The 27,552-nt window shown below is 41.7% G+C and overlaps 2 protein-coding genes across 3 annotated transcripts in view; both read left to right on the top strand.

The window, feature by feature from the left end:
* The window catches only part of LOC308684458 (E3 ubiquitin-protein ligase RNF19B-like), a 62,347-nt gene extending 39,834 nt beyond the window's left edge, over positions 1-22,513 (top strand). Inside the window, exons 4-7 of one of the 2 annotated variants that reach the window (XM_081355687.1) lie at positions 20,498-20,528; positions 21,025-21,099; positions 21,208-21,416; positions 21,722-22,513. In XM_081355687.1, coding sequence (XP_081211813.1) covers positions 20,498-20,528; positions 21,025-21,099; positions 21,208-21,275 — 174 coding nt within the window. In that variant the 3' untranslated portion in view covers positions 21,276-21,416; positions 21,722-22,513. Of the gene's footprint in view, positions 1-20,497; positions 20,529-21,024; positions 21,100-21,197; positions 21,417-21,721 lie in introns of both variants that reach the window. The other variant, XM_081355686.1, reaches the window with a different exon arrangement.
* A 734-nt stretch (positions 22,514-23,247) lies between these two features.
* On the top strand, positions 23,248-26,033 carry LOC308684388 (uncharacterized protein). The gene is made up of 3 exons (XM_081355578.1): positions 23,248-23,506; positions 24,488-24,619; positions 24,891-26,033. Exons 1-3 carry the CDS (start codon positions 23,368-23,370, stop codon positions 24,947-24,949), a joined length of 330 nt encoding a protein of 109 aa, XP_081211704.1. The 5' UTR covers positions 23,248-23,367; the 3' UTR covers positions 24,950-26,033.
* The last annotated feature ends 1,519 nt before the right edge of the window (positions 26,034-27,552 follow it).

Here is a 27,552-nt window from a genome sequence, read left to right as displayed (position 1 = left end):
CTGACCTGAAGATTACTGTTGTGTGAATTACATTCACAATAACGTTACTGCTGTTATTTGCATATGAGGTTTATCTGCAGTGTATTTAACTTAGATATTAGCTGATGTTGTTAAGTAAAACTTTCAAAGTGTTATTGAGCCACTCTGGTGAAGTGGATGTTAATACAAGGGTTTGAACATTTTATGATGGTTACAGGTTGATAGGGAAACCATTCCTATACGTTTTACATTTGATTTATAAATATATATACTTTTTATTTTTTTATTTTTATTTTATTTTACTCAGTATTAGAATACTGGCATTTAGTATAATAAATAACCTCTCATTTCTCAGCTTTTACACTATTGCTTTTACTGTGAAGTTTTTCCATCTTTCCTGAAGTAGGGGCGTCTCATCCTCTGTCTGTAAAGTATAGTAGGTAGGGGGAATACAAGTTAAGTCGCACACACACTGACAGTTAGGCAACTGATATTCTGCACTTTAGGTTTCCACCGTGACAGGTCCAAATCCTAAAGCCTAAGCTATTGTGCTTTACTGAGCGGGCAGAGTAGACACGAGATTAATAGGCCTGGGGGTTAGGGACTTAGATCCTCTGATTTCCAGCCATTCAGGGAAGAGTGATTTACCCCTACTAAGCGGACGTAGGTCCCGTTCGCTACATATTGGCTGTCACGAACAGGATCCACTTTTTGTAGCTTTATAGTTTATGCTCCATGGCTGAGATGGAAGAGTTAAGGAAGCAATTTAAGGATCTCCAGGAAACAGTTACAGCTCAGACAGCTAGGCTGGGGGAACAAGCGGCACTTCTTGATCAGGCCAGACAAGATCAGAGGGAGGCTCTGTTGATGGCTAAGACTGTAATCGAACAGCAGGCCAAGACCCCCGCGTCTTTGTATATTCCAAGAGAGAGAAAATGTTCCGATTTCACCGGTAGCCCAGCCCAAGGTGAACCATGCGTTGAGGAGTGGATAGCTTCCATGAAGTCTAGTTTCAAGATAGCCAGGGTTCCAGAAGAAGATAAAATCGAGTTGCTCAGGCAGCACCTCAAGGGTGAGGCAAAACTGACAGTTAAATTTCTGTTAAGTGAAGAAAATACTGATATCACAAAAGTCTTTGAAGTTCTGGAGAAAACATATGGCGACAAGGTCCCTGTTGGTGCTCGCCTTAGAGAGTTTTATGATAGGAAGCAAGGCCCAGGTGAAAAGATACGTGCCTACGCTTATGATCTTCAGGAGAAACTGCATAAGCTGAAACGGCGAGACCCGGAGCGAGTTCAAGATCCAGACAAAATGCTGAAAGAACAATTTGTACTTGGGCTAAGAGATGACTTCTTACGGCGTGAAACAAAGAGACAGGAGAAAGCGCAACCAACGCTGTCCTTCTTTGACCTGATGCAAGCGGCCATCACGTGGTCAGAAGAAGAAGAAGAGGCCCCTACAGCTGCCAGAGGCCCAGTGCGAGGAGCAGTTAATGCAGCAGCTGCTGAAGAAACCTCTTCTCCACTGACCCTGACATCACTATACGAAGCTATCCAAAACCTTGCTGCCCGCCAGGAGGAACTCTACAAAGCAGTTCATGGAAGGGAGCAGGCTGCAATGCCCACTAGACCTGCTAGACCACCTCTAAGAGACGACGAAGGGCGACTCATTTGCTATTCCTGCAATAAACCTGGTCACACGAGCCGCACGTGTCGGCAAAGTAAACCAGCCGAGCATAGAGCAAGGATGGCAGCCGTTGCTACAACAGAGTGTCAAGCCGAAAATGACACACAAAGCGCTAGTGGTTTGGTTTCAGCTGGCATTAAAGCTGTTTCCCAGACCAGCGAGAGGGACTCAGCAACTTCTAGTGGTGCATTTGGGGAGTGCTTCACAATTGATGTTTGGATAGATGGTGTAAAGACCAGCTGCCTTTTAGACACTGGTTCTGAGGTCACTACCATTCCAGAGAGTTATTTCAGGGAACATTTCCAGGGGACCGAGTGCTGTCTGTCACCAGCTAAATGGGTTCGTCTAACAGCGGCTAATGGCCTTGAAATTCCAGTGGTCGGGTGTCTGGAGGCGGATATTGAGTGTATGGGCAGGCTGTTGAACGGTCGGTGTGTTTTTGTACTGAAGGACAGTTGCAGCGGCAAGAAGGAAAGGGGAAAACCACCCGGCATTCTGGGAATGAACGTAATCGGAGAGCTCAAGGGCTTCCTGACTGATTTCAAGGGTGTTAAGAAGCTGGACCGAAGTACTCCACAGCCAGGCCATGCCAGCCTACGCCGTATACTGGCCACCATGGAAGAGGAGGAACGGTGTGTGGGCCCAAACGGACGGATAGGGTTCGTAAAAGTCGCAGGGAAGCAGGCTGTCACCATTCCCCCGTTCAGTGAAAAGGTGATCGAAGGTCGCTGTAGGATACCACCCAGAGCAACATGCAAAGTGCTGGTGGAGGCGTCTGCCAGTGCCAGTCTCCCTCGTGGTCTACTGGTGGCAAATGTTCTGGCCCAGGCTACTGAGGGGAAGGTCCCAGTGCGCATACTCAACTCAAGTGAAAAGACCATCACATTGTTCCCAAGATGCAGAGTGGCAGAGTTGAGTAAACCCGATGTGATCGTACCAAGGGAAGTAGTGTCCGTGGAGGAGGTGGATGGAGAAGTGTACGTAAGGAAGGTCAGCCATGGAGAGGTCGAGTCAGTAGAGGGGGATGGACCACTGTCTGTTCCGGTACACGCAAATCTCGAGGGTCTGACGCCACCTCAGGTGCAAAAGCTGGACAATCTTCTCAAGAAACACCGGGATGTGTTCTCAGAGCATAAAAGCGATTTTGGGTACACCACCACGGTGACTCACCGTATTCAGACTGGAGATGCAAGGCCGATTAAGCAAAGGCACCGGCGTATACCTCCACACATATTTCAAGAGTTTAAGAAACACGTGCAGGACTTGGTCGCACAGGGGGTACTCAAAGAAAGCTGCAGCCCATGGGCCTCCCCTGCAGTAATTGTCATTAAGCCAGACCAATCTGTACGGTTCTGTTGCGATTACCGTAAGCTAAACAGTGTCACGTTGAAGGACGCCTACCCGCTCCCGAGGGTTGAGGAGTCCTTGGATGCCCTTGGAAAAGCGAAGCTCTTCTCGTCGCTAGATTTGACAGCAGGCTATTTTCAGGTGGCTGTTCATGAAGACGATCAGGAGAAAACAGCTGTTACCACCCCGTTTGGCCTATATCAGTGGACTAGAATGCCATTTGGTCTTTGCAATGCCCCTGCCTCATTTCAGAGGCTAATGGAGGTAGTCCTAGGCGATCTGGCATTTGACGTGTTACTGATATACCTGGACGATGTCCTGGTCTTTTCCAGCGATTTCGATAGCCACTGTGAGAAACTGGACGTAGTATTCACTCGTCTGAAGGAACATGGGCTTAAGCTTAAACCGAGCAAGTGTTTCCTGCTAAAGTCAGAAGTCAAATTCTTGGGCCATATTGTTTCTGCGGAGGGTGTCCAAGTGGACATGGAAAAGGTCAAAGCACTCCGTGACTGGCCGGTGCCCAGGAGTACAAAAGATGTGCGGCAAGTGGTGGGGTTTATGTCATATTACAGGCGTTTCGTCCCGAACTTCGCCCAGTTAGCAAAGCCGTTACATTCTCTAATGGGAAAGGGCAAGAAAGAGAGTGGAGGCCAGTCTGTTCCCTTTGTGTGGAGTAGAGAGTGTCAAGAGGCCTTTGATAAGCTAAGGGAGCACCTTATGTCATCTCCAGTACTTGCGTACCCTGACTTTTCACTCCCTTTCACCCTTACCACCGATGGGAGCCTCCTTGGGTTGGGGGCAGTGCTCAGCCAGCGGCAAGAGGGGGTGGAGCGTGTGGTCGCCTTTGCTAGTCGAGGCCTCCGGGGTTCTGAGCGGAATGATAAGAACTATAGTGCATTTAAGCTTGAGTTACTAGCCCTTAAATGGGGAATAACAGAAAAATTCCGGGACTTCTTAATGTACTCTAGATTTGTTGTGGTGACCGATCATAATCCTCTGCGCTATCTCGAAACAGCTAACCTCGGGGCGGTGGAGCAGAGGTGGGTTGCCCAGTTAGCAGAATATGATTTTGAAGTGCATTATAAGCCGGGGAGGGAGAACACAAATGCGGACGTGCTGTCTCGCCTCCCTCGAGCACAGGAGCCTGAGGTCAGCGACACTGATAAGGACTTTCTGGTCATTCAGCCTGAGGAAGTGCGTGCCTGTCTATGGCCTGGACAGAAGACAAATGCAAGAAAGCCTAGTGTGCAGGTGGCTTCACAAGCTGCTGTTACAGCGAAGGTTACTGGATATAGCTGGGAGGATCTTCAGCAATATCAGGCAGAGGATCCTGTAGTGGGCCCTATAGCAAGGGCAACGAAATGTAACGCGCGGCCTAATAAGAACCAGTTACAGGAAATGGCTCCAGAAAAAAAAAAACTGGCATCACAATGGGATCGACTGAGCATCCGTCATGGTGTCCTATTTCGTAGCATTTGTGACCCCAGAGATGGTGAGCAGATACACCAGTTGGTATTACCAGAGGCTCTGCGGAAACATGTGTTCAGTATGGAACATGAGCATGGGGGTCATTTTAGTCAGAAGGGTACACTTGCACGTATGACACGCAGTTTTTACTGGCCCTCAATGAGCAGAGACGTACATGAGTGGGTGAAGCAGTGTAAGCGTTGTGCACTTGCCAAAGACGTATTTCCAGCTATCCGAGCCCCATTGACATGCACTAATGTGACCACACCTCTGGAGGTACTGGCCATGGATTACACCCGATTAGAGGTGTCAGTGGGTGGCTATGAGAATGTATTAGTCATGACTGACATGTTCACACGGTTTACGATGGCTGTACCCACGAAAGACCAGTCTGCTAAAACCACAGCCAGGGCCATCGTCAAGCACTGGTTTGTGTATTATGGCTGCCCCTCTAGGCTTCACTCAGACCAGGGGCGCAGCTTTGAAGCCAGTGTCATCAAAGAACTCTGTCGTATCTATGGCATCTCCAAGAGTCGTACAAGCCCATATCACCCCCAGGGCAACGCTCAATGCGAGCGATTCAATAGAACGATGCATGATATGCTCCGAACTTTGGCGCCAGAGAGGAAACGCAATTGGAAGGAGTATCTTCCTGAGCTTGTGATGGCTTATAACAGTCATGTTCACTCCTCGACGGGATACTCCCCGTTTTATCTCCTCTTCGGGCGAGATGCACGACTGCCTCAGGACATTCTGGGGGGAAGAGACTTGGAGCCCAGTGACATTGACAACCTCGATGATTGGGTCCTCGACCACCACGAGAGGCTGAAAGTGGCAGCCGAGGCGGCTGGGCACGCCGCTCAGGATGCGTCTCGGCGACGCAAACGGCTCTACGATCGGAAGTCACGCGCTGCACTTGTCAGATCGGGGGATCGAGTACTGCTAAGGAATCATCGACCAAGGGGAAGGAACAAGATCCAAGACAAGTGGGAGCCAGAGCCATATTTAGTTGTCAAGCAGAATCACCCCGACTTACCTGTCTTCACAGTCAGGCCCGAAACTGGGGGGCCGTCAAAAGTAGTGCACCGAAATCAGATGAAGCATTGCACCTTTCAGACACCTATTAGAGAAGCAGTTGCTCCCAGGCACAAGAGAGCTGCATCTGGTTCAGACACTGACTCTGTAGGGCTAGTTTGCATTCCTCATACCCTTCACAATGCACCAACACCAGGCAAGAGTATGGGGGCTAGTCAAGGGGAGCTGCGGGATGTTGAGCCAGAGGCAGTCTTGGGTGGTAGCCTGGGGGAGGTATCTGATCATGAAAGTGGGGGAGCCTCTGATGCTAGCTCTGGGGAGGGGTCTGTTATGGGGGGTTTAGTTGAGGATGCAGATAACTCGGAGTCAGATAATGAGTCTGTAATAGTGAGACGCCCACAGAGGAACACTAGGGGTCAGTTACCTGTTAGATATCGGGAGGGGTATGTTCTGAAGTGAGCTCCTTTTCCTTTATGTTTTGTTTTGTTATGTGATTTTGTTTTACACTAACGAAAGTCTAAAAGAAATGAATGCATGTGTACCTCTGTTCTGGATGTATTGATGCTACATTGTATAAAAAAAGAAAGAACATGCACTGTGGTCTAGCAAGGGACTCAAACAGTGAAGTCTATGATGTGGCAGGGTTTGGAAGGGGGGAATGTAGGTGTACACCCAGAGTGTGCACATATTTCTTGATATGTAGCCCCTACGATAACATGAAGGAATCCACCAGAATATTCTCACCCAATCGCACACAGGAACTTGGACATAGACTCGGCCAATCAATGACTTGCATGCTGGTGCACTGGTAAATGAGAGGAGAGGGCGGGAGAAAAGAGAAAATGAAAACAACAGAGAGGATGGCGGCGTCCGAAGAGGTCCCATGCTGACGGAGATTTCGGTATGATAATTCAGTAAATAACAGTTTAGCTCTTAGTTATTGCGTGTGCTACATGTTTTGGTCTGAGCTACGGGACAGTTACGGTTTGAGTGGTGTGTGTAAGAGCGGAAGACTCCACGCCATCAGTACTGAAGATTCATCCGTCGTCATATCATCAACAAGTATAGTTCGCATAGTGCGAGGCAACCGTTCTCGCTAGGTAGTGCAAAGTGTTGATTATTTAGCTATACTACTAGCTCGTCGCCAACGTTGGAAGTTTGTCACGCAAGGGAAGGAAGACCACCAGCCAGTTCACAGCTAAAGCCTAGGACGTGTCTGTGGCTCATCTCTCCTGCTCTCTCCCTCTCCATCCTCTCTCTCACGCCATTGATACACGGTGCGGTCGAGGAGTAATATAGGCTACCCTGCCACACATGACTCCACCGTTGCCGCGGGATAGCAACGCCCTCGTGATGGACATGTTCTATTAATTGGTGTACGGTCGGCACATACGTAACGTGGACAGTCCGAACCAAAAGGAACATTGAACTGAGGTTGGTCATGGAGTGTTGTTAAGTGTATTGTGCAAAACTGTTTCTGAAGTTACCACTGACCTGAAGATTACTGTTGTGTGAATTACATTCACAATAACGTTACTGCTGTTATTTGCATATGAGGTTTATCTGCAGTGTATTTAACTTAGATATTAGCTGATGTTGTTAAGTAAAACTTTCAAAGTGTTATTGAGCCACTCTGGTGAAGTGGATGTTAATACAAGGGTTTGAACATTTTATGATGGTTACAGGTTGATAGGGAAACCATTCCTATACGTTTTACATTTGATTTATAAATATATATACTTTTTATTTTTTTATTTTTATTTTATTTTACTCAGTATTAGAATACTGGCATTTAGTATAATAAATAACCTCTCATTTCTCAGCTTTTACACTATTGCTTTTACTGTGAAGTTTTTCCATCTTTCCTGAAGTAGGGGCGTCTCATCCTCTGTCTGTAAAGTATAGTAGGTAGGGGGAATACAAGTTAAGTCGCACACACACTGACAGTTAGGCAACTGATATTCTGCACTTTAGGTTTCCACCGTGACAGGTCCAAATCCTAAAGCCTAAGCTATTGTGCTTTACTGAGCGGGCAGAGTAGACACGAGATTAATAGGCCTGGGGGTTAGGGACTTAGATCCTCTGATTTCCAGCCATTCAGGGAAGAGTGATTTACCCCTACTAAGCGGACGTAGGTCCCGTTCGCTACACTTAGGCATACCCAGAGCCATAGAGAGCTCTTCATGCATTTACTGAACATTTGTGTAATAATTCATGGCAAGTTAATAAACTGAATATGATGCACTTTCTGGTTTGCTGACCTTCACTTTTTAATTTTCACTTGTTGTTATTAAGAAAATACATTAAATGTTATTAAAATTAAGGATGAACTATAACTTCATGAATAAAATGAGCATGGACCACAAGTGGGAAATTGTTGAGGCATTTGTCAGCAACCTGCCCGTGGGCCGCTGAAACTGATGAGCAGAACGCCGCGCGGACCGCCAGATCTGCACCCGTGAGCCGCGGACCGCCAGCCATGCTTTCCAGTCTATTCACACGATTACTACTGAAAGAACTGCTATAAACGGCACAAGAAAAAGTTCGCGTGGCTGTCGTCAGATTTTAAAGTCGCTCTAAAGGCTCTTTCGCGGTTGTGGCTTCAGTCAACTTCAGTGAGGCGCGGTGGTTTATGGGATGAGTAGTTCCTTCGCTCGGAAATGAAAATATGTACACAGTCTTGTACCTTTGACTTTTTTTGGATTTTCTCGCCGTTTTTTCACTCGAAATGATATGTTGTATGCCTATGAGTTCAGCCGTAGCTGGTTATCCTCAGACATGCTCTAAAACTCTTTAGATACGGATTTTCGAAAACGTCAATGGGAAAAATGAATGGGAAATTTACTTCCGGCACCGAAGCGCTCTCGGGCTGTGGGCGGGACTGTGATGCTCTATTTCCCACCGCGTAGTACAGTTGAATGACAGGTGACGAGAACCAATCAGATTGGATAAAATAACATGTATCCAATTATGATTGGCCAGGGACGCAACGACTTGCGCCCCGAGGAGGATCTTTAAGAAACCAATCAGAGACCAGCTTCAGGTCACATGCTGCCCGAGAATTTGTGTACTCATGACACCCATGTGTCCGGCGTCCCTCGCCCATGAAACGTATTGAAAAACATAGTAAATAGTTAATCGATTAAAGACAGTTTTTATTAAATTCTGAGGCTCTTACTACCAGCCGGCACATGAGTAAACTATTATTATTATTTTTTTATTTCATTTTAATATAATGTTTTTACACATGTTAATTTCTGAAATGTTGATGGGGGCAGCGCCCCCTATGGACAAGCCGCCACTGCCTTGGATACAATATAAGTCGCTTTGGATAAAAAGCGTCTGCCAAATGCATAAATGTAAATGTGATCGAAACTCTTTTAAATGTCAATCATAACATGAACAGATGTTTCCCTTTACTCAAAAACACATAAAATAACACTATTTCAATATTTACTCTCAATTTCCAGCCATAGGTGTCTCTAACCGTATGGAGTTAATTCTCTGAAAATAAATTGGCAGCCTTTTTTCCGCCCAGCTGCACTACTTCCTGAACTTCAGCCAGCCAAGGGATGTCCGCGCTTGTCTGATGTTTAAAATCATTGGTTACCCGTAAGCCAATCACATAACGTTTGGTTATGGCGTGTGTTATGCGCATACTCAGCCGCATCTAACTTCCACTCTAAACACATGTATGATGCAAAAACAAAACCATCGAGCGAAATACCGGAGTAAACATGGCTGTGAACGACTTCTGTAGATCATGTGAAGTAAATCTACGCATTCACGGTACAATCAGCATCTACGTCACAGCTCTCAAGGGGGTCGCACACTGGACGCGCAGCGCAGCGCCACGTCTTTTAAATTCGAACACATTATTCTCTATGAGAGTACACACACCGGTGGCGTCTGTCCGCGGCGCCCAGCAACGGCTCAGGACCGTGTTCAAAATCCTGCCGCGCCACAGAGCGCCATTTACATGGTTTTATATTAAATTTACATTTATGTGTCTCAAATCGTAGTTAATGTATATACGGACTTCACCCTGTGCGGAAATATACATTTAGTTTTATATTTATTTACAGAAATCAGAAAATTGTTGATGTTATCGGATTTTCAGGTGAGAGTTGTCCTAGACGTGGCGCGGCGCGGCGCCGAGCTGCGCGTCCGGTGTGCGACCCGCTTCAGTCCGCCCTCTGTTCTTGATTGGCCGGCTGTTTTCAGGCCAGAGAAAAACGAAAAGCTATTACGCTTTCTCAGACTGACTACAGAAGCAAAATGAAATTGAGCGGAAGTAGGAAGTCTGACGTAGTCAGGCTAACCTTGAAGTGCTTTGGGGGGAAATAGAGGAACTTGAATGCGATAAAAGGGTTATTGGAAGATCTTTTAACATTTATGTGTTTAATAGAAGATCTTTTAAGTTAAAGCCAGCATTTGGAGGAACCCAATGGTTCAGTGAGGCCAGAATAAGATTATTATGATCCTATTATTATTATTATAGGCTACTTAAGTTTGATTCAGTACATACCCAGGTGAAAAATATGTACTATTAAAAATGTACTTGAGTGTGTTTTTAGTAGGCCTTCAATACAAATATAACCTACTTTAATGCATTTTATCTGTCCCATCTGTTCCATGGGCTGGTACCTTGTCGTGGTGGAACAGCTTGTGAGTCCCAATGACCCTGAGAGCTAAGCTGGCGGGGGACTTGTACCCCTGGTAGCTTTAAGCAAGCCAGACAGGTCAAAGGCGAGAGACCAGACGAAACCCAGTCCACCCTGCTAGCCCGGCAGCAGGGGCTGGTATGCTGAGTATCAGAGCGCGTCTGCTTTCAAAGCACCTGAGTCGGTCTGTCTCAGTCGCCCGGTGAGCAGAAGAGCACCTCGCCAATGGTCACGGGGCAATAGACCTAGTTAGTTGGTCACTGCGGGGCAACTCATAACTACACCAACCGTCACACACCTGTGTTCCGTTGGAATCTGTAGCACTGAGTCCAGAGGTGGAAGTTTGACTTGGGCATGCATGCTTTCACTTAAATTTTGCCCGGGCGCTCTCTACTATGAGCATCTCATCTCTCCATTATGACGTCAAACATTCAGCCTCCACGACTGGCAACTCGGGAGCACTCTGTCCTTAAGAGTGCTGTCGTTGCTCGGCAAGGTTCGCGTGTACGGCAGGCGCGACCTGGTCGTCATCCTGCAACTGTCGCATACACCTCCATCGCATGCTGGAATGTGCGTTCTCTTGGTGTTAGTTCTGACATGGACTGCGTCTCACCTCGTAAATCAGCCCTGATTGATGCAGAACTACTCCGACTTAACATCTCCATCGCTGCCCTGAGTGAAACCTGGCTGACCGGTGTTGGCTCTGTCCGGGAAAAAAACTATACTTTATTCTGGAATGGATACCCAGATGGTGACAGACCAATGCACGGTGTTGGCTTTGCAATCCAAAACAAGCTACTGTCTTCAGTGGAAAAACCTGTGCCCATCTCCTCACGCCTCTCCTCACTGCGCCTGCACACAAACTGTGGCCCAGTTACAATCATAGCCACTTACGCCCCTACACTGACTTCTGATCTAGATGTAAAGGAATCATTCTACAGTCAACTTAGCGCCATTGTTCAGAAGACCTCCTCAACCGAACGTTTGATGATCCTTGGTGACTTTAATGCCCGAGTGGGTGCTAACTCTAGTGCATGGCCTGACATTCTGGGAAGCCATGGATATGGCAACATGAATGACAACGGTCAGCGCTTACTGGAATTTTGTAGTATCCACAAACTCTGTGTCCCCTCCTCATTCTTTCAGGGCTCAAACTCCTCCAAGGTCACCTGGCGTCATCCACGTTCTAAGCGCTGGCACCAACTTGACCATGTACTGGTGAAGCGTGAACATTTGAAGGAAGTAACACACTGCCGATCACTACACTCAGCAGATTGTGACACTGATCATGCCCTTCTACGCTGCAAACTAAGGATGGTCCCAAACAAGTTTCATTACGCCAGGCCAAAGCCTACTCCTCGTCTGGATGTTTCTGCAACCTATGTTCCTGCGTCGCAGCATGCGTTCCAGGAACTACTTGCTTCCAGCTTTGACTCCTCACATCCTCATGCAGACATCACGGCTGCCTGGCAGCACTTCCACTCTGCTACCACAAAGGCTGCATTTTCCATCTTTGGAAAGCGATCCAGATCCCAGCCTGACTGGTTCAGAACCCATGTCAGCCTGCTCCTACCTGCAATTGACTCTAAGCGTTCAGCCAGACTGTCCTACCTGCAGCATAACACTCGCTCAAATAAGGCAGCTTTGAAGCAGGCATGCCGCAATGTCCAGCGGGTCACTCGCACAGCCATGCAGGCTTACTGGAGCACACTGTGTGACCGTATTGAGTCAAGTGCATCCAATGGAAACATTCGAGGAGTCTTTGAAGGTCTGAAAGAAGCCTTGGGCCCAGTCCCTAAAAAATCCTCTCCACTCTGTTCCCTATCAGGTGAATTTCTGACTGATTTGGAATCTCAATTGGCGAGATGGGCAGAGCACTATAGCCTTCTTTATGCTCAGCCTGTCACAGCCAACACACTGGCAATAACTGCTGCTGTTCCTGAGCTCCCCCCTATGTCTGATCTGGATGCAGATATTACCATTGAGGAAGTCAAATCTGCAATTAAAGCACTGAAAAATAACAAGTCTCCCGGAGCAGACGGCCTCCCCCCTGAGGCTTATAAGGCAGGCGGTGATGTTCTTGCCTCTGTCCTACATCATCTGGTTGTGATGTGCTGGAAGAGTGGATATCTCCCAGATGTCCTTAGAGATGCTAACATCATCACCATCTATAAGAACAAGGGGGACCGTGCAGATTGTAACAACTTCAGAGGAATATCTCTGCTCAGTCTTGCTGGCAAGATATTTGCTCGCACTATTCTACCACGTCTACAAATCCTTGCTGACCGTATCCTCCCTGAAAGCCAGTGTGGGTTTCGTGCTGGCCGCTCCATAGCAGACATGGTGTTCTGTGTTCGTCAACTACAGGAAAAGTGTATTGAGCAGCATAAACCTCTGTTCTTGGTGTTTGTAGACTTGACCAAGGCTTTTGACTACGTTAGTCGATCTGGACTTTTCCTCATCCTACAAAGACTTGGCTGCCCTCCAAAGTTATTGAAGGTGATCACTGAGTTTCATGAGGGCATGAAGGCAACCGTACAGTTTGAAGGCACTCGCTCTGAAGAGTTCCAGATAAGGCGTGGAGTAAAGCAGGGATGTGTCCTTGCTCCTACCCTTTTCGGAATTTTCTTCTCTGCCCTATTACGCCGTGCCTTCCCTGATGACTCGGGTATCCTTCTACACACCCGCAGCTCAGGAAAACTGTTCAATCTGGCCAGACTGCGGGCGAAGACTAAAGTACGCCATGTTATGGTACGTGAGCTGCTTTATGCTGATGATGCTGCCTTTGTTGCCCACTCAGAAGCAGATCTACAACTACTCTGCTCAACTTTTGCCGCTGCATGTCTAGAGTTTGGTTTGCAGATCAGTCTTGAAAAGACAGTTATCCTTGCCCAACCTGCAACCCTGAACCCTACAGTATACATTAACAACACACTTCTATCTGTGGTAGACAAATTCACCTACCTGGGTTCCACAGTATCAAACAAAAATAACCTTGACGCAGAGCTTGACATGCGCATTGGGAGGGCATCATCGGTGTTTGGAAAATTGTGCAAGCGTGTCTTGCACAACAAGAACCTCTCATTGCTCCTTAAAGTCCGTGTATACCATGCATGTGTACTTAGCACCTTACTATATGCAAGTGAGACATGGACAACTTACAGGAGGCATGAACATCGCCTCAATGCCTTCCATTTTCGCTGCCTCCGCTCCATACTGGGTGTATGCTGGAAGGACCATGTGTCAAACTCTGTCATACTTGAGAGAACTGGTTCCAGTGACCTGTACACCATCCTTCGTGAACGCCACCTCCGTTGGACTGGACATATTTATCGAATGAATGACACCCGCCTCCCAAAAATCTTGCTTTATGGCGAGCTGGCAAATGCTCCCCGCAAACAGGGTCGCCCCCATCTACGTTTCAAAGATGTCATTAAGAGGGATCTTCAGGCCTTCTCCATCAACCTGGACAATTGGGAGGCACTTGCAAATGACAGACCAAACTGGCGTGCAGCAATTAACAACGGCCGCAGGGACTCTCAGGAGTCCTACAAGTCATTTCTGGAAGAGAGACGCTCAAAACGGGAAGCAGTTCGTCGCACTCGACATGAACGGCCATAGTATAATGCATTTTAATACATTTAACAGTAGCCTACGACTTTTTCACCTGGGTAGCATACAATTATTTAGTATAGGCCTATTTTATTGATTAATTTAAACCTTAAACAACAACACTAAATAATAATTAATTAATTATTATTGAATAAATAATCTTCATAAATTATTATTTGAAGAAGAAGAACCAGGAGGATAAAGGTTTTATTCTGTCACGAAACTGCTGCTATTCCTCTGCTGTGTCGCTTCAGTGATGCTCGCGCAACAAAGCTCAGCTGATCGTCATCGAGTTTGAAAGTAACGGCAGAGAATGTCTAATAGGAAGATAATTGGCACTCTCTGCTTACTTCCGGTTTCTGGACTGGCTGCAGTAACACGTCTCTGTCCATGCGGGGGCGCTCGCAGGCGAGTGTAGGATGAATGGAGGTCTATGGCGAAAAACCCTCAAAATCCACTTTTCTCAGGATATAATTTTTTGTCTAGTAATTTGAATGTTGTATTCGAACGGAGATTCAAAGAAATTACACATTGCTGGGTGTTAGATTTTTTAGAGTCACTTATTTGCTTTAAAAAGTCTTTTAAAATGTCAATGACGTCAGAATGCTGACGTCATTAGCAGAATGCTAGCGTGTTCTGGGCAACAACAACTCAACCTGTAAGAAATCGAAAAGAAATAAGTACTTGTTCATTCAACTTTCGACCTATAACCCATGTTGAACTTGCAAAACCTACAATAAAATCTGAGATTTCTCAACGGCAATCGGGTGAAAGAGACACATTTAGCCGTCTAGCCCCATAGACTCCCATTCATTCTGCACTCGCTCGTGATCACCTCCAGCGGAATTCTAATGGAACTGCAACCAAGATCGATACAATGGGGCTAATAGGAAGTGCCAAGGCTCTCCGTAGACGGGCTCTGGTAACGGCTCCTCTCATCAAAGCCTGCTGCATCTTCCGCTGTTTGTCCGGCTCTCCGTTACAAGGTTTGTAAAATCGCCAAAGAAATATAAATACTCACTATTCAAACACACACGACACGTATATAAACTAAATTTATTATACATTACTACGTTTTTACAGTGCCACTCGTTTATTGCACAGCATCTGGTATGAAGGTTTTAGCGCGGATCTACTGGGGTGGCAGCTGCCACCCCTAGTAAAGGTCTTGCCACCCCAGCTGCCACCCCATTGATGTCAGCCAGGCCAGCTGAAAATAAGACGACATTTACGGTAAAAACCTTTGTTTCCTGGGCGCCCCTTAACGCATCATGATTTGAGTAGAAAATACTTCGCTACGTCCCTGATTGAAACGTGCAGAGTGGCGTTCGCTCAGTCTGGCTCACACACAGCGAGTCTGCTGCGGTGCGGTGGCCCTGCAACCCGACTGGAGAGACTGAGCTGCCCCAGAGCCTCTGAAGGTGAAGTGAGTTTCCCCAGGTGTAGTTTAAACACACGTTTAACTTAAATTTAATTTTGTAATGAATGTATTCAGTTTAATATAATACTACTGTTACTGTATCACGAAATGTAATTTTAAGAGTTTTTCAGGCGAGAATGTAGTTGTTTAAAACTCAAATCTGTGGTTTATTTATAAAGATGATCCATGCGATCAGCGGACGCTCGGCGCTCATGTTTCCCGGCTGGATGAGCCTTTCCTCGGCTAGTTCTTCTGATGTTCGCCGCTGACGGTAGTGGTTAAACATAAGATATAATTCGTCTTGTGTAGACCTAACGGGCGATCTTTGGTCTTGTGAATATATAATTCGTTCCCTGTCAATCGTTTTGGCTGAGGGCTAAGTTTAGTTACATATTAACGTTATAGGCTATTTGTATTTAACTTTACTGTTGTAATGTTAGACTGGAGCGCTGCATTTGGATATTTGACTGAATTGTTTGCTTTATTTCTTATTGTATAGTTTCTTGTACCTTTTACTTAAACTTTTATATTGGCTATTATTGATAAAACTGAAATTTTACAGAAAGAAATATGGTTTCTTGTCATTTTTTTGTTACAAGATTATCACTGATGTTTATTGCAACATTTGTACAAATGCATATATTGCCTGGAATATGTTTACATTTTTTTTATTATTATTTAAATGAAAAGAGGTAACGTTAGGGTTTTAAATTTCGTTTTGTTATAATAACGTGCAGTGAATAATCAATATGCGTTGCGCATGAACTACATTTGTGTCCCTTTAATGTTTAATTTATTTAAATGAAAACGAAAAGAGGCAGAGTGGTGTTTTATAACATATTTCATTTTATTGTTGCTTAAAATGTACATACAGAGTAAGTTAACAGAGATAACCGGAGTAGCAGAGCGAGCTGAGTGACGCTTTTAAGAACGCGCTGTAACATTTGCATGTAGGAGTCGCACATGGCAAGTACAAACTTTGTGTACTTGATACTGAGAAAAGCCTAATGTCGGCGCTTGTCTTCTTGTGACAAACATGTCGAGGAGCAAGAACAAGATCTGCTGTATGTCATTCATTGTAGTTTACTATGTTCTTCTTCGCGTGAAAATGACGTCGATCGAAACACCACGCCTATCAAGTAAGGGTACTGTTGGCAGTGGAAACGCTAGCCAGATCATGGTTAACAGACCCGAACCGTACCGTACTGTCCCGTACCGTACCGTACCGTACTGCTCAGTGGAAACGAGCCATAAGAGCACTCTTCCCTTTGATTACCCTAATTTTGATTTTAGTAAAGACAAGAACAACTTAATAAAAAATATAAAATATTGTTTGTATCCATAACGTTTACTGATGGTCGCCGTTACGCTGATATTACGTTACAACACACAATACAGTGCCAGTTAGGAGATCGATCATTTGATTAGCTAAGCAGTCCTATTAAATCCAGTTCCTCTTAGATATCACAGCAATGAAACCAGGTTACAACTGGGGAAATAACAAATACAATAGGATTAAGTAGTCTAAACATAACTGGTGTGTGCATGTGATAAATCTTTCTGATTTTATATTTGTTATTGAGGACAGAACTAAACATTCAAACCAAAAACCTCCCCTTCTGATGGTAATGCTGCTGGAAGATGTTGTGTTGGCCAGCCTTTTTCTTTTACCTTTACCCCGTTTTCACTCAATGATGTACATAAAGCCTTAACGTCACTGGACATTAAAAAGCCTGCTGGCCCAGATTGCTTAGAGCCATATTTTTAAAAAATCGCTGCAGATTTTATTGCTAAACCGCTCATGTACATTTTTAATTTGTCCTTGGCTCAGAATGTTATGCCATCAATCTGGAAATCTGCAAGTAAAACCAAGACGTTCTGTTCTCAAATTATAGGAACTCCACAGTTATCCCTCCAAACATTGTTACCTTGAAGGGAAATCTAATAGAGCGTGTTGCTGAGTACAAGTACTTAGGGATTTTACTTGACGACCATTTGACTTTTAAGGCTCATATCCAAAATTTAGCCCGGAAACTTAGGTTAAAGCTAGGGTTCTATTTTAGGAATAGGGCCTGTTTTTCTCTTGCAACAAGAAAGAAATTGGTCGAGGCTACATTCCTGTCTCTTATGGACTATGGTGATTTTTTTATATATGCACGCCCCTAATAAATATTTGCACCAACTGGATTCAGCTTATCATGGTGCACTGAGATTTATTACAGGGTGCAAACCCTTTACACATTGTTGCACTCTGTATAATCTAGTCCAGTGGCCCTCCCTTGCTCAGTGCAGACTAACCCGGTGGCGATTGTTTCTTTTGGGACATTGGGACATTGCCCCCTTATTTATGTAGGCTTATGTCCTTCAAGGCCAGCACTCGCTCTCTGCGGTCTAATGATAATCTCCACCTGGTTGTGCCTAGGGCTCGCACAGAGTTAGGGAAGCAAGCATTTAGAATTTCTGCCCCATCAGCGTGGAACCTATTACAGAATGCAGTGGCGTGCACAGGGGGGGGGGGGGGGCGGGGGGGCTCAAGCCCCTGCCCCTTTTGTCTCAAAATGTATTGTGCCCCTCTCTGATAAATGTAAATAATAATGATTATTAAAATAAATATTATAATAAATAACAATACACTTATACACCATTGCCACGAACAATAATAATACAAACAAATATTAAATATAATTTTTTTGGCGGAAGCATTTGGCGGAGGTGAAGTGGCAGTAGGCGGAGTTCTTTTTTTCAGCGCTATGTACGCAGCAGTTCGCCGCGAGTCTTCAAACTGCATGGCAGCAGGTAACATTAAGCTAATACGGAAAAGTTACATTTATCCTACATGCTACTGTAAAAGTTGCGGCAGCATGTGAGTTATGCTTAACAATCATAAAAGTATAACTCAATTTCAGCCGCATTCTGAGTCTGACAATGTCATTCGTAATTAGCTTGGGGAAATGCATCTAGTGAAAGGAAATTTCATGTCCAAGGAAAAGTCCATGTCCAGCTCTAAATTGTAAGGAATTTATATCTTTGATTTCATAGTACACTTTACAATGAGGTTTATTTGTTTATTATTCATATTAACTAACATTAATAATCATGCAAAACAACTAAAAACATTACAGATCATGTACAAAGTAAAAAATCATCAATTGCCAGAAAGTATCCAAGGGTTGTTCACAGAAAGAGAATGCCAACATGACTTAAGGGGAACTTGTATAATTCAAAAAGAACATAGGACCAATGCAAAATACCATTGCATTTCAGTTAAAGGTGTAAATCTATGGAATAGCTGTCATGAGGAATTAAAAATATGTGGGGCACTTAATAAGTTAAAGAAACTATTTAAAAAATAATGCACTGAAACTATATGAAACCATTTAAAGAATGTTAAATGAACAAGCTGCTTTTGTATTTTGATTGTGCAATGGTATTGCATAGGAAATACTAATGTTTTTGTATTGTTTATATTTGTTTGTCAACATTATAATGATGTAAGACAATAATTATTTTTATTTTTTATTAAAATATGAGATGTTTTAAAAAGGTAGGCATTATAAGCAAGAGCTTCAGCCTACACCTGTTTCAGACTGTGCTGTTGTTTGTTAGCTCAACTGTGTCTGAAACTAAACTAAACATTTGTTAGGCTACTGTAGGCCTATTTGTTAATCTTAGTTAATAATAATACAACTTTTAATTGTTTGTTCATGTTATGTCACAGTCAGTGCATTAACTAATGTTAACAAATACAACTTTTGATTTTAATAATGTTTTAGTAAAGGCTGAAATTAATATTAATTAAGATTAATAAATTGTGTAGAAGTGTAGTTCATTATTAGTTCATGTTAACAAATTTAACTAATGAAACCTTATTGTAAAGTGTTACTGATTTCATGATAGTTAACACTTTATTGAATACATAGGCCTACAATTTATAACATCAACATAACTAAACATGAATTCCTCATAATTACCGACTTGATTCTCTGTTTTGTTTGGTAAAGTAAATAATAATTAGTTATATTATCATCATTTCAGAGAGAGGCTCTCTGACCGACTGCTGCTCTCCATCGAGTGAGATATTCCAAATAATTGTGAGGAAGTCATTAAAATATATAAAACACAACAGACAGACGGGTGCTGCTTTAAATACAGGTGATTTATTTTAAAAATAAATGTTTTTTTTTTTTAAAGTGCCCTTTTTGGTCCTTCCGCCCCTGCCCCTGAAGAGGTCTGTGCACGCCACTGACAGAATGACTTAAAACTTGATAACTTGGTCTCCTTTGGTCAATTTAAGAGGCTAGTAAGGTTCTGGGAAGCAGGCACAATGGGCACCTGTCCCTGCTTCCCAAGTCTATGGTGACAATGGGGGATGTCATGATTTTTTCTTTTTTTCTAACGTTGGTCGATTCATTGTACTGTTAACGTATTATGTTTTGTATGTTCATTGTATTTATTATATTTTGTATTCTATGTGTAACTTTTATGGTGGCCTTTGCAGGGCTCCTTCGTTAAAGAGAATTGTTCTCAAAGGATTTCCCTGGTAAAATAAGGGTAAAATAAAAAAAATAAAAATTAAAGCACTGGGTATATAATATGTATATTTGTTTAATTGTATTCTTTTTTTGTTTGACCATGTGTTTGTACTTTGTTTTTGGTGTCCTATGTCTTCTGAATATAAAACACAAAAGCCTGCACCCTTCTGCATAACATACATGTTTTATTTGTTTTGTTAAAGCATTGCTTTTTCTTTTGTTATAGATATTTATTTAACATTTCAAAATATAAAGCAATATTAATTGTGTTCTAAATAATTTTTCCCCTTTTTTTAATAAAACAAAAAGAACCGATAAGAATACCGTTAAAGTACCGGATTGATAAGGAGTATTGGTAAGAGTAGTAATACCGAATGATACCCATCCCTATTGGCAGCAACGAATTAAAAGTTATGGCCAATTTAACTGTGATTAAATTCAGTATACGTCTGCCATATGTTGCCACCCCTCAAAAATTCCTGCCCCCCTCTCGCCACCCCATAAATATTTTTCTAGATCCGCCCCTACATTGATTTAATGAACAAATGGAAATTATTGACTTATTGTCATTGGCGTTTGTTATGAATAAAAAAAGCAGGTTAGGCCTAATATAGTTTGGTCTGTTTTTGTTTAGCCTAACTTTACTTACTACAGGTGCCCGCATTCTCTCACATACCATTTTAAAGCCATTTAGTGGTCAATAAATATTATGTTGTGAATAATCAGCTTTGTTCTTTTGTTTCCCCAACAACCAGTACGATGTTTCAGTGGCAACATTGAATTACAGTAAGTACCTGCACCACATGCAAGTACTTTATTACTATGAACTTTCTCTGTGTGCAATTGTATTGTTTGACTGTGTACTTGTGTTTTTTAATCAGTTATTCTCTGAAAATCTTCCCTCATGCTCTCCAATCTCATTCATGTTACTCAGAAAAATAATATCACAGGTTTGGAGCAAATAATGCTATGCATTTTTTATAGGCTATACCTTAATCATTTGCATTTGAATATAAGACATTTGAACTCTGAATTATAACTTCAAGTTTAGTCTTTTTAGACAAAAAAGCTAGCCTATTATATGGCTTCAGAAGACTTACAACACAACCCATAACACACGAGTTGTGAACTCATTGATTATTTTTAGGATCTTTTCTGGGACATTTTTTGGAGCTTAACCATTTTTACATAAATTGTTGCATTGAATTGAACTAGACAAGTGTACATAAGAATGGTTTAATGAATGATTTGCACAATTTTGTTCTGCTTGTGTTTCATGCAGTGAAAGTGAATGGTGACTGGGGTTGCTTTATGCCTGAGATCTGCTTTTGGGTTCCACAGACAGAAAGTCAAACAGGTTTGGAACGTCACAAGGCTGAGGAAATTATTTATATTTCACAACTATCACTTTAATAACCTTACTAACAGTAAATTTTGTACTTTAATAAACTTAAGCCCCTTTCAGACAGTGCTTTGAACCCGGCAAATTGCCAGAACGCCTTCTGTGTGAACGCAAACACGACCCGGGATTGATGCCGGGATTGATGCCGGGTTGGGGATCTAGTAACATTGCCGTGTTCAGTCCCGGGACGCGCGCTGTGTGAACAAAAGCCATAATAATGCCGTGTCGTAGTGATGGCGCTGAAGCCGGGATCGTTCGCCAGCTGTGAAACGGTACGTAATGCGCAAGTTTATGATCGAATCAGAGAAAAAATGCACAAGCGTGGTTTCTCGAGAGAGAAATCGCAGCTCATAAGCAAACTTAAGACGCTGCTGAGACATTTAAATCAATGTCACGTGTCTTTACGGAATTTTTACGGGTTGTGTGAACGCGCTCTCTGATTCCGGGAAATCACTGGCAGTGTGAATGAACCAAAATCAAACAAACCCGGGTCAAATCCCGGGTCACTTTATCTGTGTATTTTCCGGAATCTCTGTGTGAAAGGGGCTTCACTAACAGTAAATTTTGTTCTTTGCAGGGATCTCGGTAAGCTGAAATACAAGATTGAACAAGAATAAAAATCCTCCTGTACACCTGAAAATCACTGAAGTGCCTGACCATCCACCAGAGAAGAGGGAAAAACACACGGAAAATGAAGCTGATGCACCTTTTCACTTTTCTAACTCGTTAAGTACCTCACATGTCCCTTGTGAAGATTTTATAATTGATTGCATTTTATGTTGCAGTGAGTAAAGGTGCGTCACATTTGTGAATTTCGTGAAATTACACAGGCAAAAAGGTCCATTGACCATTGTCAGCTGTGTAGCGATGTAATGTATGAAGCACCACACAAAATTGCTGATCGTGTGGATTCTTATTGAAATGACTGAACTCACCAGTGAACAGAACAACAGATCATTTTACTGCCCCTTAACTCTGTTCAAATGGAAAAGGTTTTCTGCTTGTTGTGACATAGAATACTGTTTACGGGTCGAAGCCTCTACTTCTACTTCCTTTATCTTGTTTCTAGATATTGAGAATACTCAACAACCATTTATGGGAACTGTTGATTCAAGTCACACATTTAAGCTTTTCAAAAGCCTTGATTTATTACATGGAACATGTGTTTTCTATGCAGTTTGTTGAGATGTCTTTTCTTGTGTAGCCTATTGTATACACATGGTTGATTATTCATGTTACTTATTTATTATACATTTATTTTGTGTGTATTCATTGATATTAATCTATTACTAGCTTTTTTTTCCCAAGTGCATTGACGTGTATGTATTAAAATGGATCTAAAATATGTAATAAACAATTCTTATTTTGTATTTGGTTCAGTTTGTTTATTATAATAGAAGTTAATGGTAACCGTTGTAACAACATGAAATTAATTTAATACAAATAAAAAAAAATTTGAAAATTGGTTCCTGGAGGCCCCCACAGTGGTTCCACACAGTGCTTCATATAAGAGTTCCTCAGGAAACCTGTGTGGTTCCTCAGAGAACTGCCCCTTTTTAAAGGGTGCCTAGAGGATCTACAGATGGTTCCGCCGGTGTGGCGAAGTGAAGAACCCCAAAAGGTTCCTCCAGACACCTTTAATTTTTACAGAGTACAATTTAAAAAAAAGATGACAGATAGTCTCGTCAATTAAATTACAAAATAGACATTTCAAATCAATATCTTTCTTAAATCTTTTTATGACCAACCCTCACCCAGAAACCGACTGCATGCTCTTGCCGTGGTGTTTACGTCACGTTACATCGCCGCCGTCTCAAGTCAGACTGTTCTATCCAAAAAAACAACAACTAGCCTACTACTAAAGTTCTAATCGTCATTTGTGCTTAGTGTAAATAGACACTCCATTTTAAAAATATTTCACATAGTCAAAACCAATTATTTAAGTCTTTACTACACAGAACAGTTGCACATTAACTCGGTTATTTAAAAACAAAGCTCAATAAACACAAGAGCTTGCTAACGTTATAATATTTCCCTAATCTGTGTTCCTCCCATTCACCGTCTGACCAGTAACTCTACTGGGTTATGATCTGTTACACACGCCCCTTTAAAACAATCAAAGTGAAAGTGAAACGGCACAATCGCTTTTGTAATTTAACTTACAGTGATCAAACAATTACCGTTTCTTCGTTCATTGTAATTTTCTGCTAAAACTGATTCAGAATGGTGTTTCAGGTCCTCATGAACTTTAATGACAAGAAGAATAAACCATTAGAAGTGGCGGATTCATTAGAAGAGTTTGAGAAAACCACCGTCCGAGAACTGAAGGAGAAATTCAAAGAGAAGATTCCAGGAGCTCCTGGTAGGTTAAAATATTTATTAGGCTAACTCTTCAGTGATAACACAGAGTAATTACATATCTTTTTTCTTTTTCTTTTGGCATTAAAACATCTAAACTGCACTAAATAAAAAAAAAAATATATATATATATATATATATATATATATATATCAATTATCTGTTCATAAGCAGCATTTGTTGTTTAAAGGAGAACTCCGATCAATTTTAACATTGAGCTCATTTTTTTGTACATTTGGAGTGCTGTCAATACAGAGAACAACGACAAAAATCGGTGTTGCCTACACCGTGTTATCCTCTTTTTAAAATTTGCACCCTGTTGACTTCAATGGGGCAAGTACTAAACCTGCTTTTAGCCTCTTAACATCCTTGATGTGTCATTACAAGTGCACAGGTCATGTGAGTGATTCCTTCTGAGTGAACACGGGTCAATCTGACTGCAGTAGATGTGAAAGATATGTATAAAAATGATGTTATTTAAGCCAGCGCAAATACCTGTGTTTACTTCTGTCGAAGTCCACAGTAGTCGATTGTCGAGTTCGAACAGAAACAGTTCGACTTTGGACTTCGACCGAAAACAGGATGTAAACAGGTATGTGCGCTGGCTGAAATAACTTAATTTTTATACATATCTTTCACATCTACTGCAGTCAGATCCACTCGTGTTCACTCAGAAGGAATCACTCACATGACCTGTGCACTTGTAATGACACATCAAGGATGTTAAGAGGCTAAAAGCAGGTTTAGTACTTGCCCCATTGAAGTCAACAGGGTGCAAATTTTAAAAATAGAATAACTCGGTGTAGACAACACCGATTTTTGGTGTTGTTCTCTGTATTGACAGCACTCCAAATGTACAAAAAAATGAGCTCAATGTTAAAATTGACCGGAGTTCTCCTTTAAGGGGTGTTAAATTATTTTGATATTCATGTGTCATGTCATTTGAGCTGTTCATCATATGTTATTTATGTTTTTCTTTTGTCAGACCCAAATAACGTACGGGTGATTTTTGGAACAGATCCACTGGAAGACCATCAAACACTTGGGTCTTATAAAATTAAACGTTTATCTGTTCTTTTCTTTGTGATGAAAATGCCCGGTGGAGGAGGAGGACCAGGTATGACTCGTGCTTTCATATGTTGAAACTGAGACATCAAATCATTGCATATTTTTTTAAGTAGGTTTCATGTTTTGTTTTTATCATAAGCTAAATATTAAGAATCACAAATCATTTTACATCCTCTGCATTTCAAAGAAATGCCATAATTTATTATACACATTGACAGTGACACAAATACAAGTGTATGAAGAATAATGACATTTATTTTGCATCAACATTAACGATTTGATATCTAATTTTTAACTTATTTATAAATTGTCTCTCATAGACCCAAGCCCACCGGGAGGATTTCCCAGGCCTGAATCCATGGACAGAATTTATTACTGAACAATGAACAACCCGAATTCAGGAAAATCTTGTAAAATGCAATAAAATCAAGAATCTGTGATTTGTAAATTCTCTTAAACCTTTTTCTATATGACAAAAGTACAAAGAAATGTCCAATGATTGTGTATTTTTGTACTCAAACACATTTTGGTTGGGACGGAGGCAAAACAAAAGTGAAAAGTTTACAATATCCAAGTTCAACTCTTTTGAAACGGTCCACAATGAGCAGGTGAACTGGTAATAAGTGTAAAACTTTATATTCTTAAATTTATTAATGTTTAACAATTGTGCTGATCTATCAGAGCGGCTTTATTGATAAATTAACTAATTAATTTTACAACTGAACTGAATCAACACTGAACTTAAATTGGACTGACCCTATTTTCTTCTAGATACTGTACAGCAGAGACTAACTTTGTTGCATTATTCTCCTGTTGTCTCAGTAAAGCTGCTTTGAAACTCTCTGTATTGTGTTCAGTGCTATATAAATAAAGGAGACTTGAGAGGATTATCCACCAAAGCCTTGGTCTTTACAAGCAAAGTTTCAAATTTCATTGAATTGTTAAACAATGGAGAATCTATTTTTTTTCAATGTAAGATTGTGTCTTTCACCATAATACCATACATGATATTGTGAAAAGATTCAGGGACTTCAGATAAATCTGTCGATTAAAGGTAAGGTAGGAGACCTCTGTTAAATGTGCGTGACCTTTGACCCCTCAGACAGCTCTGCATGAGAAACCATCATGTTCCTGTGTTTAACACATCTCTCCCCCTCTTCGCCACTCCGTCTCTCTCATGCTGAGACCACATGTAAATCACCCTAAGAATATCACAGTGTGACTGGTGCAAATGTCTCATTTCCAAATAAGTAAAACAAAAGGTAATAAGGTTTTTAAGAGTTTAGGAATAACAAGCACACAAAGGACGGTGGTCTCTGGACAAATGGTCTCTTGCCCCCAGACACTGCATCTTCTTTCTATTCCAGAGCATTTGATGTTTTGTATCAATTATCTTTGAATTGATTATGAAATTGGCATGATTCATTTACTTGACATAATAAATTGTTACATTTGATTATTCTAACTGACTTCGACATTATTTTACTTTGATATCATTAAAACCTTTTTCATTTATGATTTCAGATGAAATAAAGAGAGAATACATGTTCAAATGTATTGCATTTAATCAAAAAATTCCTCAAGAAAAGGACAGTAAAACGTAAAGACCTTCCACGCTGGTCGGATGCCGGTTTTGGGCCGATCGAGCGCGAGCCTTACAATATCATGCTTAATATTGTTTCACTTATTATATGTGAAAATAGCTGCCCTTTCATTTTTGTAAGGGGATTTTAATATTTAAGGGTTTGTTTCTCCAGTTACATTCCTTTGAATTAGCTGATAGTTATAGATCAGTCTATATTCATATATACAGTATATAATTGTGTTTTGCTGAGCAATGGCTCCATCTACTGGTTATATATGAGTACAGCATATCATTAAGACTGGTTTACAGGCCAAGTGTAAGAACATTAATATGACATTATACATGACATCATTTCTCCACAGGAAACAGGACTGAACTCGGTTAACTGTAGTCTAGATGACAAAAACAATTAATCCTCCATTTTCACATTCATCACAAACTTGCGTATATCCCAGATAGCATTGAAACAATATTGAGTCAGTGTTGATGCGTCAACGCTGATTACATTGAAATGACGTAAGAAGTGATGTTGCTTTAGCATCACTCTTGCACCCTCGGTTAATATTGAAATAATGTTCAGATTTCAGCCACGAATCAATGGTGTTGTTTTTGCATCACTCTTGCACCCTCAGTTAATGGTGAAACTGTTGAATCAACATTACACTATGATAGAATCTACATAACCGATGCTGAATCAATTCTGAAATTAACAAAAATAATCCATGGTAATATTGCAGCCTGATCTCACGTACAAAACGTACGGTAACACTTTATATTACGACCCGCAAACAACTGCGTAAGTAAACCGAAATTACGGTGTACGTTTCTGTAATTATAGTGTACTTCCGTGTAGGTATAAGGGAACAATATGTTAAGTTTTGGGTAATAAAGGGGTACAACCAGATATACAAGCAAATTATTTATAATGTAATTATTTTAAAACTAACAGGTACCTATTCTGTTAATATATTCCAGGCAAAAATTGTACGTCTGTTGTATATAAAAGCTTGTATCACATTTCTGGAAAAATATGTTCTTGTGCAATGTAGTTACAGGGTAATTTTGACATCTGTGGGTTGTAAATTATATATATATATATATGGCTGTATGTAAGCACAGTATGATAAAAATTTTATCTGAAACAATTTTATAAACAGCTGATTTCGAAAAACATTGGCAATGCTATTTATTGGCTTTTCTTACTAAACTACTTAACATTTAGCCCAAAAAAAAAAAAAAAATTCTGCTATGACTTTAATTTAGAACGTACCATGTAGTACTTAGTACTTACCTTATCACATTGTATTGCAATGCCACTTAAATGTCAGGGCAAATATACTGTGTAATTAAAATTTTTTTTTATTTTTTTTATAAGAGTAGCTTACCTTTCTCTGTAA

This window comes from Scardinius erythrophthalmus (genome assembly GCF_964197995.2).
Source record: "Scardinius erythrophthalmus genome assembly, chromosome: 24".
NCBI lineage: Eukaryota > Metazoa > Chordata > Actinopteri > Cypriniformes > Leuciscidae > Scardinius > Scardinius erythrophthalmus.
The sequence above is the reverse complement of the archived record's forward strand: the minus strand, read 5'-3'. Positions and strand labels throughout refer to the sequence as shown.

What these genes read in the sequence shown, in the direction of transcription:
- LOC308684388 (XM_081355578.1), top strand. Translation starts at nt 23,368, where the DNA reads ATGGTGTTTCAGGTCCTCATGAACTTTAATGACAAGAAGAATAAACCA. An exon ending in GAAGATTCCAGGAGCTCCTG is followed by an intron (nt 23,507 to 24,487) that starts GTAGGTTAAAAT and finishes TTCTTTTGTCAG; the next exon opens with ACCCAAATAACGTACGGGTG. An exon ending in CGGTGGAGGAGGAGGACCAG is followed by an intron (nt 24,620 to 24,890) that starts GTATGACTCGTG and finishes TGTCTCTCATAG; the next exon opens with ACCCAAGCCCACCGGGAGGA.